Source organism: Sus scrofa, chromosome 13 (assembly GCF_000003025.6).
Source record: "Sus scrofa isolate TJ Tabasco breed Duroc chromosome 13, Sscrofa11.1, whole genome shotgun sequence".
NCBI lineage: Eukaryota > Metazoa > Chordata > Mammalia > Artiodactyla > Suidae > Sus > Sus scrofa.
The window spans coordinates 77,304,814-77,318,738 of NC_010455.5; the positions used below are offsets into that span (position 1 = coordinate 77,304,814).

The 13,925-nt window shown below is 43.4% G+C and overlaps 1 protein-coding gene across 1 annotated transcript in view; it reads left to right on the forward strand.

Moving 5' to 3' along the window:
• PCCB (propionyl-CoA carboxylase beta subunit) overlaps positions 1–9,966 on the forward strand; it is a 97,299-nt gene extending 87,333 nt beyond the window's left edge. The window contains 5 exon segments of the mRNA NM_213901.1: positions 6,599–6,706; positions 6,924–7,024; positions 7,411–7,509; positions 8,413–8,512; positions 9,644–9,966. Coding sequence (NP_999066.1) covers positions 6,599–6,706; positions 6,924–7,024; positions 7,411–7,509; positions 8,413–8,512; positions 9,644–9,765 — 530 coding nt within the window. The 3' untranslated portion in view covers positions 9,766–9,966.

The following is a 13,925-nucleotide window of genomic DNA, read 5'->3' on the forward strand; positions in this document are numbered from 1 at the left end:
ACAAAGCTTTTCTACAGTTTCTAAGTTGCCTTTTCCTGATTTCAGCTTTTACTTAATTGTTGCAACTTTTGCCTGTTCCCGATTTTTGACAAAGTTGGTTCTGACAGTTTCTGCTTGTGTTTTGATGTTTCTGTTTGAGGATGGGTTCTTGGAGCTAGCTAGCTGCCTGTTCCACCGTTTTGTCGTTTAGAAGTAGTGTTTAAAGTTAGGGATTTACAGATACTGAAAGTGCATATTTTGTTCCTACAGTAACTTCTCAGCTGTTCATGTGTCTCTTTAGTGCCTCCTCTTTGCTGTGTCTGTCCCTGACATGGACCTCTCATGATTTCCTGTGTCTGCTCAAAAATATTTCTTGTTCCTCGACTATAATTGCAGGTTCTGGCACCCTCCAGCACGGGTGCACTTTCACAGGCATCACCCTCCCCTTTTTTTGGCTGCACCATGTGGACGTTCCCAGGCTGGGGATCAAAACCCATGCCACAATAGTAACCCTGACCACTGCAGTGACAACGCCAGATCCTTGTTGCTACATAAGGGAACTCCCAAGTTCCCTTTTTAAGACACTGCTTGGCTCATTCTGGAAACTTACAAATACCTAGAATGTGCATCCCAGGTGCCCGCCCCAGCCCTGGCTAGAATCTAAATACTTGGCTGTATTCTGTTTCCTCGGCTTCCCTTTTTCTTTCTTTCTTTCTTTTTTCTTTTTTTTTTTTTTTTTTGGTCTTTTTGCTATTTCTTTGGGCCGCTCCCGCGGCATATGGAGGTTCCCAGGCTAGGGGTTGAATTGGAGCTGTAGCCACGGGCCTATGCCAGAGCCACAGCAACGCGGGATCTGAGCCACGTCTGCAACCTACACCACAGCTCACGGTAACGCCGGATGTTAACCCACTGAGCAAGGGCCGGGACCGAACCTACAACCTCATGGTTCTTAGTTGGATTCGTTAACCACTGCGCCATGACGGGAACTCCTTCCCTTTTTCTTGACTTGGCAATTTTTTGCGATGTTTAGGGAGTGTCTAAAAGGCAGCTTCAGAGTCTCAGGAGCCTTCTTTTCTGATTCTCATTTCTTCCTTGTAGGAATTAGCTGGGGCTAGTTACCCTACAGGCCTAGGATTGGGGCCTAAGATGATGAGGCTGAGTCCTGGACCTGGGACCCACTCTTGGCTGCTCAGGGCCACGGTTTTGTATTTCCAACTGTTCACTTCTGCAGTGATTTTATCTTATTTTCATTGTCATTGCTCATATTTTTCTTCATTTTGATTTTTATTCTACCCTCTTTGTACTTTTTGCAGTTTCTTCATTTAGAATTGTCTTCATCCCAGGACTCATCACTCACATTCTTTTACAAAAATTTTTTGATTGTAATTGGTTTGTAATGTTCTGTCAACTTCTGCTGTACAGCAAAGTGACCTGGTAATACATATATGTACATTTCTTTTCTCATATTCTCTTCCATCATCTTCTATCACAAGTGATGGATATAGTTCCCTGTGCTGTACAGCAGGATCTCATTGCTTACCCATTCTAAATGTAATAGTTTGCGTCTGCTGACCCCAAACTCTAAGTTCATCCCACTCCCTCCCACCTCTCCCTTGGCATCCACGAGTCTGTTCTGCATGCCCATGAGTCTGTTTCTGTTTTGTAGAATAAGTTCATCTGTGCCATATTTTAGATTTCATGTGTAAGTGATATCATATTTGTCCTTCTCTTTTTGACTAACTTCACTTAATATGTTAATCTATAGTTGGATCCGCATTGCTGCTAATAGCATTATTTCATTCTTGTTATGGCTGAGTGGTATTTCATTGTGCATATGTACCATATCTTCTTAATCCATTTGTCTGTCGATGGACATTTAGGTTGTTTCCATGTCTTGGCTATTGTGAATAGTGCTGCAATGACCATAGGGGTGTATGTATCTTTCTCAATGAAAGTTTTGTCCGGATATATGCTCAGGAGTGAGATTGCTGGGTCATATGGTAGTTCTATATTTAGTTTTCTGAGGAACCTCCATACTGTTTTTCTGTAGTGGCTGTACCAGTTTATATTTCTGTCAACAGTGTAGGAGGGTTCCCTTTTCTCCATACCCTCTCCAGCATTTGTTATTTGTGGTCTTATTAATGATGGACATTGTGACTGGTGTAAGGTGGTGGTACCTCATTGTAGTTTTGATTTGCATTTCTCTAATAACTAGAGATGCTGAGCATTTTTTCATGGGCCTATTGGCCATCTGTTTGTTTTATTTGGGAGAAATGGATTGGGTCTGTTTTCTTCTGTTGAGTTGTATGAGTTGTTCGTGTATTTTGGAAATTAATCCTTTGTTGGGTGTATCACTTCCAACTATTTTCTCCCATTCCATAGGTTGTCTTTGTTTGTTTGTTGTTTGCTGTGCAAAGGCTTGTAATTTCAATTAGGTCCCATTGGTTTATTTTTGTTTTTATATCTACTGCTTTGGGAGACTGACCTAAGATAGCATTTGTACGGTTGATGTCAAAGAATGTTTTGCCTCTGTTCTCTTCTAGGAGTTTGATGGTGTCTTGTCTTACGTTTAAGTCTTTAAGCCATTTTGAGTTTATTTTTGTGCATTGTAAGAGGATGTGTTCCAGTTTCATTGATTTGCATGTGGCTCTCCCGTTTTCCCAGCACCACTTGCTGAAGAGACACTTTTCCCCAATTTATATTCTTGCCTCCTTTGTTGAAGATTAATGGATAGTAGGTGTCAGGGTTTATTTCTGGGCTCGCTGTTCCATTGTTCTGTATGTCTGTTTTTGTACCTGTACCACACTGTCTTGATTACTGTAGCTTTGTAATATTGTCTGGAGTCTAGGAGAGTTATGCCTTCTGCTTGGTTTTTGTTCCTCAGGATTGCTTTGGCAATTCTGAATCTTTTATGCTTCCATATACATTTTTGGATTGTTTCAGTTCTATGAAAAATGTCATGGGTAATTTGATAGAGATTGCATTGAATCTGTAGATTGCTTTGGGTAGTATGACCATTTTAACGATACTAATTTTTCCAACCTGGACCATGGAATATCTTTCCATTTCTTTGAATCCTCTTTAATTTCCTTGATTAATGTTTTATAGTTCTTAGCATATTAGTCTTTTACCTCCTTGGTCAGGTTTATTCCCAGGTATTTAATTTTTGAGGGTGCAATTTTAAAAGATATTGTATTTTTATATTCCTTTTCTAATATTTCATTGCTAGTAAACAGAAATGCCACCAATTTCTGAGTGTTAATCTTGTATCCTGCTGCTTTCCTGAATTCATTGATCAGTTCGAGTAGTTTGTGTGTGGAGTCCTTCGGGTTTTCTTTATCTAGTATCATGTTATCTTCACAGAGTGACAATTTTGCTGCTTCTCTTTCAATTTGGATACCTTTTATTTCTTTTGTTGGTCTGACTGCTGTGGCTAGGCTTCCAGTGCTATGTTGTATAAAAGTGGTGAGAATGGGCATCCTTGTCTTGTTCCATATTTTAGTGAGGAGTCTTTCAGCTTTTCCCTGTTGAGTATTATATTGGCTGTAGGTTTGTCATAAATTGCTTACTATGTTAAGATATACCCACTTTGGTATACCCACTTTGGTAAGAGTTTTTATCATGAATGCCTATTGGATTTTGTCCAATGCTTTTTCCGCATCTATTGATATGATCATGTGGTTTTTGACTTTTTGTTAATGTGGTATGTGACACTGATTGATTTGCATATGTTGAACCATCCTTGTGAACTTGGGATGAATCCCACTTGGTCATGGTGTATGATCTTTTTTATGTGTTACTGGGTTCAACTGGCTAAAATGTTGGGAATTTTTGCATACATTCTTTATTTCAGGTCTTTAACATAGATTTGAATAGAGAGAGAGGGGAGATATATAAAACATTTTTCTCTTATTGTGTTGTCATTTACACACAATAAAATGCACAGCTTTTTCTGAGCTCATTTGGATGGGTTTTGTTTTGAGTCTTTTTCAGATATGTGCATTTAAAAATACTTTTTTCATGGTCCATGATATGTTTATTCCTTTAATTTTTGGTGTCTCTTTGACTCATATTATTTAAAAAGATTGGTAATGTCCCATTTAGCAGTGTTTTTACTTCTGCTTAGAGCTTTTTGTGTCCTATTCAAGAAGTTTTGGCCAACTACAAGGTTTTAAAGATAGTCCTGTATTATCTTATTGAACATTGTAGGTTATGTGAAGGTCTGTTAATTTTTGTGTGTACATCATAGAGTGAAACAAGAGTCTACTTCCATTTTTTTTTCCCATGTGGATATTTAGTTGTTCCTTCACCATTTGTTAAAGAGACTTGTTGCCACATTGAATTACTTTGGTGCCTGGTCTAAAGTCAGTTGTATGCATCCATTTCTTCACAGTCTATTCTGTTTCATTGTTTTTGCTTATCTTTGTACCTTTGCATACTACCGTGTTTACTCTAGCTTTATACTTCTTGGTGATTCCCTACCAGGGGCAATGTCAGTATCCTGGGAACATTTGGTCGTGTTGGAAATAGTTTTGGTTGTCCCAGTGGAGGTGAGGGGTGGAGGGGTGCTCCTGGCATCTAGTGAGTAGAGGCCAGATATGCTGCTGCATATCCTACACGCAGAAGTCAAACCTCCACAACAAGGAATTGTCCTCTCCAAAAAAGAGAAAGTCTGCTTTGAGAGTCTTCAAGTCGGCTAGGGTGAATTTTCTGATTTTGCCCCCCACTCCCCTTTTAGTATTGTTTTGACTATTCAGTCTTTTTTTTTTTTTTTTTGTCTTTCTAGGGCTGCACCTATGGCGTATGGAGGTTCCCAGGCCAGGGGTCAAATTGGAGCTACAGCTGCCAGCCTATACCACAGCCACAGCAATGCTGAATCCTTAACCCACTGAGCAAGGCCAGGAATCAAACCCGCAACCTCATGGTTCCCAGTTGGATTCATTTCTGCAGCGCCACGATGGGAACTCTTATTCTTTTTTGGGTGAATTTTAGCATCTGCCTATCAGTTTCTACCAAAGAATTTCCTGTGATTTTGATAGGAATTTCTTGAAAATATGGATTTGCCATGCCAGCCATTAAACTTAAAATCTAAAATAATTTAAATAGGAGAAATAAATAATTAAGATTAAATACAAGTAGAAGCCTAGTCTCTCATGTTTACCAGTCATATTCCAAGTACTCAGTATCCACGTGTGAGTAGTGGCTACTGTGCTGACAAATAGCTAGAGAACATTGCCATCATCATAGAAAGTTCTTTTGGACAGCACTGATATAGATTAACCTGGGGATTTATTCTTCTAATCCATGAGTATATACGTTTTTTATAGATGCTTTTTTTGTTGTTGTTGTTGCCTTGTCTGCAGCATGCAGAAGTTCCTGTGCCAGGGTTTGAACCCACACCACTGCAGTAACCGGAGCCACTGTAGTGATAATGCTGGATCCTTAACCTCTGTGCCACAAGGGAACTCCTGTAGAAACTCTTAGTCAGCTAATGGAAGTTCCATTGTTCTCCTAGTTTACTGCTAGTTTTTAATTATGAATGTTTTCTCAGCTTTTCTGTTTTTTTGAGATGACCATACAGTTTTTCTCCTTTAATAATTTTACTACTTTTGGGAGTTCCCGTCATGGCTCAGTGGTTAACGAACCCTACTAGGAACCATGAGGTTGCCAGTTTGATTCCTGGCCTCGCTCAGTGGGTTGAGGATCTGGCATTGCCATGAACTGTGGTGTAGGTTGCAGACGTGGCTCAGATCCCGCGTTGCTGTGGCTCTGGTGTAGGCTGGCGGCTGTAGCTCCGATTAGACCCCTAGCCTGGGAACCTCCATATGCCGGGGGTGCAGCCCTAAGAGGACAAAAGACAACAAAAAAATTTTTACTACTTTTCATAGGTTAGATCAACTCTGAATTCTTAGTTAAACTGTGCTTGGTCATGATGCAGCAATGTCTTGATATATTGCTGTATTTGACTTGGTAATATTTTAGCACTTTTTGCATAAATGTTTATGAGGGATTTTGGTCTGCATTCTCTTGTAATGTCCTTGTTTTGGTACGAGGGTAATGCTAGCCTCATAGAATACTGTGAACACTGTTCTAGGAGAGGGGGTTTGCTAGTAATTGGGCTCTTATTTTGTGCCATTTTATGGGCAGCATCTCCTTTGATCTTTTTAACTGTGGTAGGAGGGAGTGACATCCCTACTTTTCAGGTAGAGAATTGTGGCTCAGAAAGTAATTCTCCAACATGTAGCTGTAGTGGGTGGAGCCAGAATCTGATTCCAGGCCTCAGGGACTGTCTAACCACACACCTCCCACTCCTGGCTCCAGCGGCGAGGCAGGCTGTGCGTCAGGGGAGCAGCCCTTCAATTGTAAGACAGAGACTGCTGCCTGCATTGCGAGAGACCCCAGGCCCTGAGGGCTGAGGCCACTCTGGGCCAGTTGGTGGTGGTTTATTCTGTCTCCTCTGTTTTTTCCTGAGTGTGAGGATCCCTTATTGTTCTCTGAGGAGGAATCTTGGGTACCTCTGCAGAAATCAGCTCTGAATGGTTGCTGAGGGCATATTCCCAGGGTGGGGGGAACTGGGAATTGCCCAGAGACTCAGCATGGATGGTCTTTGTCTTTCTAGGATGCTTGGATATTAATTCATCTGTGAAAGGGGCTCGTTTTGTCCGATTCTGTGATGCATTTAACATTCCACTCATCACTTTCGTTGATGTCCCTGGCTTTCTGCCTGGTAAGTCATTGACAGAGGTGGGCCCAGGAGAGATGGTTTTCCCCAGCGAGGCTCCCACTTTCTTTGGAGATCTTGCAGAATTGCCCCAGGATTTGTGACTTCTCCATATTCTGGGTGTCTGGAAGCTGGGGAGAGGGGAAGACCTCACGGCTGCGAGTGGCAGGCAGACCTCGTGAGGACTTTGGTGGGTAGCCAGTACCTCTTCATTGTGACCTAGGCACAGCGCAGGAATACGGGGGCATCATCCGGCATGGCGCCAAGCTGCTCTATGCGTTCGCCGAGGCAACTGTGCCCAAAATCACAGTCATCACCAGGAAGGTGAGGAATTCAGGCTGCAGGCCGAGGCCGCTCACTCCCAGCACCAGCACCGTGGTTGGAGGTCTGGCTGGGAGTTTCAGCAGGGCTTGCTCCCCTTAAAAAGCTGTCCTGACAGCATCTCTAGCCTTGTGGACATGCCCTGCAGAGATGTCAATGGGCATCTTGGGACTGAAAGCCACAGTGGGAAAAAGCCAGGAGGATCAATGAATGTACCTGTGAAAGGCCTGTGTGCGGTGCCCTTGTTGCTCCTCATGGACCTGGGCCTTCAGGAGCTTAAGAGGGCAGTTCTTGCTTTTTGTCCTCATTTCACTTGGCTTCCTGGGGTCTTATAGGGATGTGATCTGCTTGACTCAGGCTCTAACATTTAGCATTTGGGACTGTTCTAGGCCTATGGTGGAGCCTATGATGTCATGAGCTCCAAGCACCTTTGTGGTGACACCAACTACGCCTGGCCCACAGCAGAGATTGCCGTCATGGGAGCAAAGGTGAGCCCTCTAGCTTTCCCTTTCCCGGGTCCAGGGAAATGTTGGATCAACTTCAGGGAGTTTGGGTCTAGACCCTGGCACACCCTATTCTGGGCCAGGGACAGCTTGCCTCCTGTCTCACGCTCTCTCAGGCACGTGCTGGCATCTTTGTGCCCAGGTGGGAGGGGCTGTGAGATGTAAGAAGGGGGAGAGGGGAGGGTTTCCTGGTGGCTCAGTGGTTTGAGGATCCATTATTCTCACTGCTGTGGCATAGGTTTGATCCCTGGTCCAGGAACTTTCCCTTGCCATGGGTGTGGCCAAAAAAAAAAAGGAATGGCTGAGTCAGCTGAACTAGCCTTTGGGTGGACTGGATGTTTCCCCCAACCCATCCCATCTCCCAGCGAGGGCCCCAGAGCTCCTGCTTTTTATTAGCCTGTAGAGGCTGGACTCTAGTCCTTACCCTGGTGACTCTTGGGAACTTTCTGTTGCTTATCCTACTCCCTCCTCCTTTCCTGCTTCAAAATAGCTGTTGAGGTTGAACCAGGTAACTCCGGGGCACCTGGAGGTGGGCGCTTCACTCCACTTTTTTTTTTTTTTTGCTTTTTCTAGGGCCTCACAAGTGGCATATGAAGGTTCCCAGGTTAGGGGTCAAATTGGAGCTGCAGCTGCCAGCCTGCGCCACAGGAATGCTGTGAGATCCCAGCTGCATCTGCGGCCTACACCACAGCTCACGGCAGTGCAAGATCCTTAACCCACTCGCTGGGGCCAGGTATTGAACCCACGTCCTCATGGATACCAGTTGGGTTCGTTTCCACTGAGCCACGATGGGAACTCCTCCCAGATACTTTGATTTACCAAGACAAATGAGGGAGGCCTGCCCCAGTTGGGGCCTCCAGGGACATTCACTGACTCCTCTCGTGACAGGGTGCCGTGGAGATCATCTTCAAAGGGCACGAGAATGTGGAGGCCGCGCAGGCAGAGTACATTGAGAAGTTTGCCAACCCTTTTCCTGCAGCTGTGAGAGGTAGGGGCTGTGGTGGGGAGGGGGGCTCTGTTCATTTGTTGGATCACTTCTTATTTTACTCTAGAAAGTCTGCCTTTGCCCTTCCAGTTGAATCTGGTGACTGGAGAGGGTGGGCTAATCCCTGGGCAGTCATCACTTAAGGACAAAGGAGTCTGTGCAGGCTGCTTTGTAACCAGGATCAAAACAGCACTGCTGAAATGGCTAAATTTCTTAGTGTTGTTCTAGTCACCTCGTGGGAATTCCCTGGTGGAGCAGCGGGTTAAGGAGCCAGCATTGTCACTGCTGTGGCACAGGTTCAGTCCTTGCTCTGGGAACTTCTGCATGCCGTGGGCACAGCTTATAAATTTTTTTAGCCCCAAAACAAAGTGACTTGAAACTGTCACCTTTTTTTGCTTTCCTTTTCCCCTCATGGTTCTGAGGGTCATTATTTTGGTCTGAGCTGAGCCGGGTGGTTCTTCTGCTGTTTTTTTTTCTGGGATCAGTCATGCAGCTGTGTTATCTGGTGGCCTGACTGGGGCTGGATAGTCCAGGATGGCCTCACTCACATGGCTGGTGCTGGCTCTCGGCTGGGCTCTCTCTCCACATGATTCTTATTTGTAGGGAGGCTGGTCACACTGCTCTATGTGGTGTCCTGAGGGCAGCAAGAGGGTGAGAGGGGAAACTGCAGGCTGCCTTGAGGCTAGGTTTGGAAGTTGCAGTGTTACTTTTGCCACATTCTATTGGCCAAAGCAAGTTCCAAGGCCAGGTGAAGAAGTACAGTCCACCTCTTGATGGGAGGAGGAGCAAAGTGACATCACAGAGGGAGTTACGAACAGGGTTGGAGGAATTGTTGTTGTGATCTTTAAAAAATAATTTTAAATTTTCCTAATTTTTTTTCGTGCTGAAATCGTCTTGTGTGTGTGTGTGTATGAGGGTGATATTTTCCTTTTCTTGCCGAAGTTGCTAGACCAGAAGTTTGGAACCCGTCAGAGGAACAGGGGGCCTCCTGGGGTCAAGGACATTTTTAGGACCTCTGGCGGGCCCTCCTCACCCTGTTGGTTCAGAAGGTGGTGCCCAGACTGAGCACAAGATTGGGGGGGTGGCAGCATCTGGGGATACAGATGATCTACTTCCTTTTCTGTACTTCACCAGGGTTTGTGGATGACATCATCCAGCCTTCCTCTACCCGGGCCCGAATCTGCTGTGACCTGGATGTCTTGGCCAGCAAGAAGGTACAGCGCCCTTGGAGGAAACATGCAAATATTCCCTTGTAAATGAATCAAGAGAAGATAAACCAGGAGCTGATTATTGCCGAGCCAGTTGCACCTGTCCATATGCCTTGTGCAGTCATGAAACCTGGGAATCTAAGTTTTAATAATAACTTGAAATGGCCAAGTTTAATAAGTTCTAGAAGGATTTCATTTGTGCCTTAATGTAAAATTATTTGCTTTATTAAAAACCCAAACTCAAATGATATTTTTGGAGCTTAAATCTCATTTTTTTGGTGGTAGAAATCTAAAAAATCAAAACTAGAAAGAAAACACGTTTTTGTGTGTTGTTTCCCTTTTTTCCCCAGCAATTAATTTTTTTTTCCTCTAAAGGTGAGATAATAAGCTTTTAAGGCAAAGAACTTAATCTGCTTAGGCTTCAGTTTTTTTGCTTTTAAATAATATTTATTTATTTATTTTTTTGGTCTTTTTGCTATTTCTTGGGCCGCTCCCGCGGCATATGGAAATTCCCAGGCTAGGGGTTGAATCGGAGCTGTAGCCCCCGGCCTACGCCAGAGCCACAGCAACGCGGGATCCGAGCCCCGTCTGCGACCTACACCACAGCTCACGGCAATGCCAGATCCTTAACCCACTGAGCAAGGCCAGGGATCGAACCCGCAACCTCATGGTTTCTAGTCGGATTCGTTAACCACTGCACCACGACGGGAACTCCTAAATAATATTTAAATGATACACCCTATCCTTTAAATTCCATCAGGAATTATTGAGGATTAAAGGAGATGTTTGTAATTGGGTGTGTGTCTGCCAGAATAGATGCTCAGTAAGGTATAGTACCCTATATTAACTTCTTTCCGGAAGTGTGTTCTCAATATTTTAAAAAACCTATGGAAATGTTGCAGGCTGTGTGCTGTTTACCTAGAGTTTGCTAGTTTTTAACATTGTCTACATTTGCTTCATCTCTTACATAAGCCTGTAATTATTATTTTTATTGACCCATTTGAGAGGAAGTTACAGAATCATGACCCTGTGTCCCCCCAAATGTGTTTATTTCCTACGAACAAGGCTCATTGTCTTACATAGTCTTTCATGACATTGACATTTTTTTGAGTTTGCCAATTTGTAGAATGTCCCTCAATTTGGGTTTGTCTGATTGTTTAGGGACGTTCAGATCCAGGTAAGAGTAATACAGGCGTGTTCTCTCCTTGTATCAATTTAGGAAGCACATGTTAATTTTTTCATTATTGATGAAATTGATCACTTGGTCCTGGTGGTGACTGCAAAGGTTATAACCTTTGTAATCTTTCTCTTTGTAATTAATAGCTAACCTGGGGTGCATTCTTTAAGCCTGTCAGCACACTTTCACCCAGTGATGATTTTAGTATCCATTGTGATTCTGCTTCAATCAGTGATTCTGTATTTGTTGTAAAGTATTATTATTTTTTTATTTTTTATTTTTTAAGGGCCACGCCTGCGGCATATGGAAGTTCCCAGCCTAGGGATCGAATTGGAGCTGTAGTCGCTGGCCTATACCACAGCAACAGCAATAGATCTGAGCTGCATCTGTGAACTACACCACAGCTCAAGGCAACACTGGATCCTTAACCCACTGAGTGAAGATAGGGATTGAACCCGAGTCCTCATGGATACTAGTTGAGTTTGTTACTGCTGAACCATAATGGAACACCCAAAGTATTGTATTTCTAACCCTATCATTGTATCAGCAAGGAAGGAAGAGCTTTCTCTTATTTTTTTAGTATCAGTTTAGATGCATAAATTACTTTTTCATTTTTAAACATTTTTCCTGAAATAATTTTTCTTACTATGCTATCAGCCTCTCAAATTTTCAGACGCACTATACTGGTTTATTATTTTTCTTCTTACTCCATCCCTTTTCCACCCCAAGGGTTTCTTGAGATTGATAATCCTTTGTTATTATTCATAATTGAAATCTGTACTTGGTATATAGAAGGTGTTTCATAAATGTTTGAATATATTTAATCATTCAACCAAGAAAAATAGAGACTCATGGGTTCTTTAAAAAAGATTTTCTTTTTGTCTTTTGTCTTTTAAGGGCCACACGCATGGCATATGGAGATCCCCAGGCTAGGGGTCGAATCAGAGCTGTAGCTGCCGCCTACTCCAGAGCCACAGCAATGCCAGATCCGAGGCGTTGCAACCTACACCACAGCTCACAGCAACACTCTGGATCCTTAATCCACTGAGCGAGGCCAGTAATTGAACCTGCATCCTCATGGATCCTAGGTGGGTTTGTTAACCACTGAGCCACGACGGGAACTCTTTAAAAAAAATTCGGTGTTACTCATTTTGATGTTCAGAATTTGCTGATATGATCAGAGGGGTGCAATTTCAGGCAGGTTCCTCGGTCCTTTTGATATGTAACAGTAGTTTTTTGTGTACTTTCCTTATTTTTTTGACACAAGATAATGTACCAAGTTCATCTTATATATTTCTTTGCCCAGATCTGGAATCAGTGATTTCTCTGAGAGCCCTGGTTTCTTTTAGTAGATGTCATTTATTTATTTATTTATTTGCCTTTTTAGGGCTGCGGGTATGGCATATGGAAGTTCCCAGGCTAGGAGTCGAACTGGAGCTGCAGCTGCTGGCCTACACCACAGCCATGCCAGGTCTGAGCAGTGTCTGCAACCTATACCACAGCTCATGGCAATGCTGGATACTTAACCCACTGAGTGGGGCCAAGATTGAACCCACATCCTCAGGGATACTAGTTGGGTTCCTAGTACTGCTGAGCCATAATGGGAACTCCTAGTAGATGTCATTTAGAAGTAACATTGGCGCTAGATTTTCACATTGATACTGAGGTGTCATTGCTTCTAGGTATTTTTGGCAGACTACAAAATATTTATACAAATACGGGTGTATATATGTGTGTGTGTATATGTATATGGGAAACATGTTTATGTAAGTATACATTACATATATTTTAAAAATCATGAATTCATATTGAAGCTTTAAATTCCAATCCAATATACAAGTTCATCTGTCTGTCTCCTACACTGATGAAACAGCCTCATCCTATCTTCGGTATACACGTGACTCTTGAACAACATGTGGCTTAGGGGTATCCATCCTTCTGCAGTTGAGAAGCCATGTAAAACTGTCCCCTGAAGACAGGTCCTCTGCATGCCTGGTTCCATGTCTGCACATTGAACCAGCGTGGATCTTGTAGTAGTTCTGTGGTATTTACTATTGAAAAATCTGCATGTAAGTGGACCTGTGCAGTTCAAACCTGTGTTGTTCAAGGGTATTGTACTCATTTGCTCAGTTCTACAAGTTTCAGAGCTACCTTCTAAAGTTCAAGACTTTTTATAGTTCTGACTTTTAAATCAAAGGTTATTTGGATGAGTAACTTGGATGGTTATGTTATCAGTTTGAAAGAATCAGTCTTTTATGTTTGTAGACCACTTTGGAGTTTTTCTCCCATCCTTGTTGACTTTTTTTTATTGAGTTTGTAAAGTATTAAAAGTTATACCAGAAGTGGTGATTTTAAGTGACTTCAGCATTAAAGCATGTCAGGTGCTCTCTCTATGAGAGCCCTGGGTCCTCCCACCACTGATGGCTTTCCCTCGTTGCAGACCCTGAGCTCCAGTGGTTTCTAAGCCCTGTCTGACGCTGCATCTTTTTTTTTTGGTCTTTTTGCCTTTTCTTGAGCCGCTCCCCAGCAGCATATGGAGGTTCCCAGGCTAGGGGTCTAGTCGGAGCCGTAGCCGCCGGCCTACGCCAGAGCCACAGCAACGCGGGGTCTGAGCCGTGTCTGTGACCTACACCACAGCTCACGGCAACGCCAGATCCTTAACCCACTGAGCAAGGGCAGGGTTTGAACCCCCAACCTCATGGTTCCTAGTCGGATTTGTTAACCATTGCACCACGACAGGAACTCCTGACGCTGCATCTTTTAAGTTCAACTTGACTTAAACTAATATGTGACTATCACCCGCTTTGCCCATTTCCACCAAGCCTCCCCACCATTCCAGTTTATGCCTTTGAAGTTATTTTTCTTGAACATCTTTCCTCCCTGTCCAGTTGGAGAATGGGACTCTCCCATTCTAGTTGTCTCTGAGTACTTTTGCAACTGTCTTCCTCCTGGTCTCTGTGGCCTCCTCCACCTAAGCCAGCAGTCTTGTTCTGTGCCACTAGACTAATTCCAGGCCCACATTTTCTTGCCA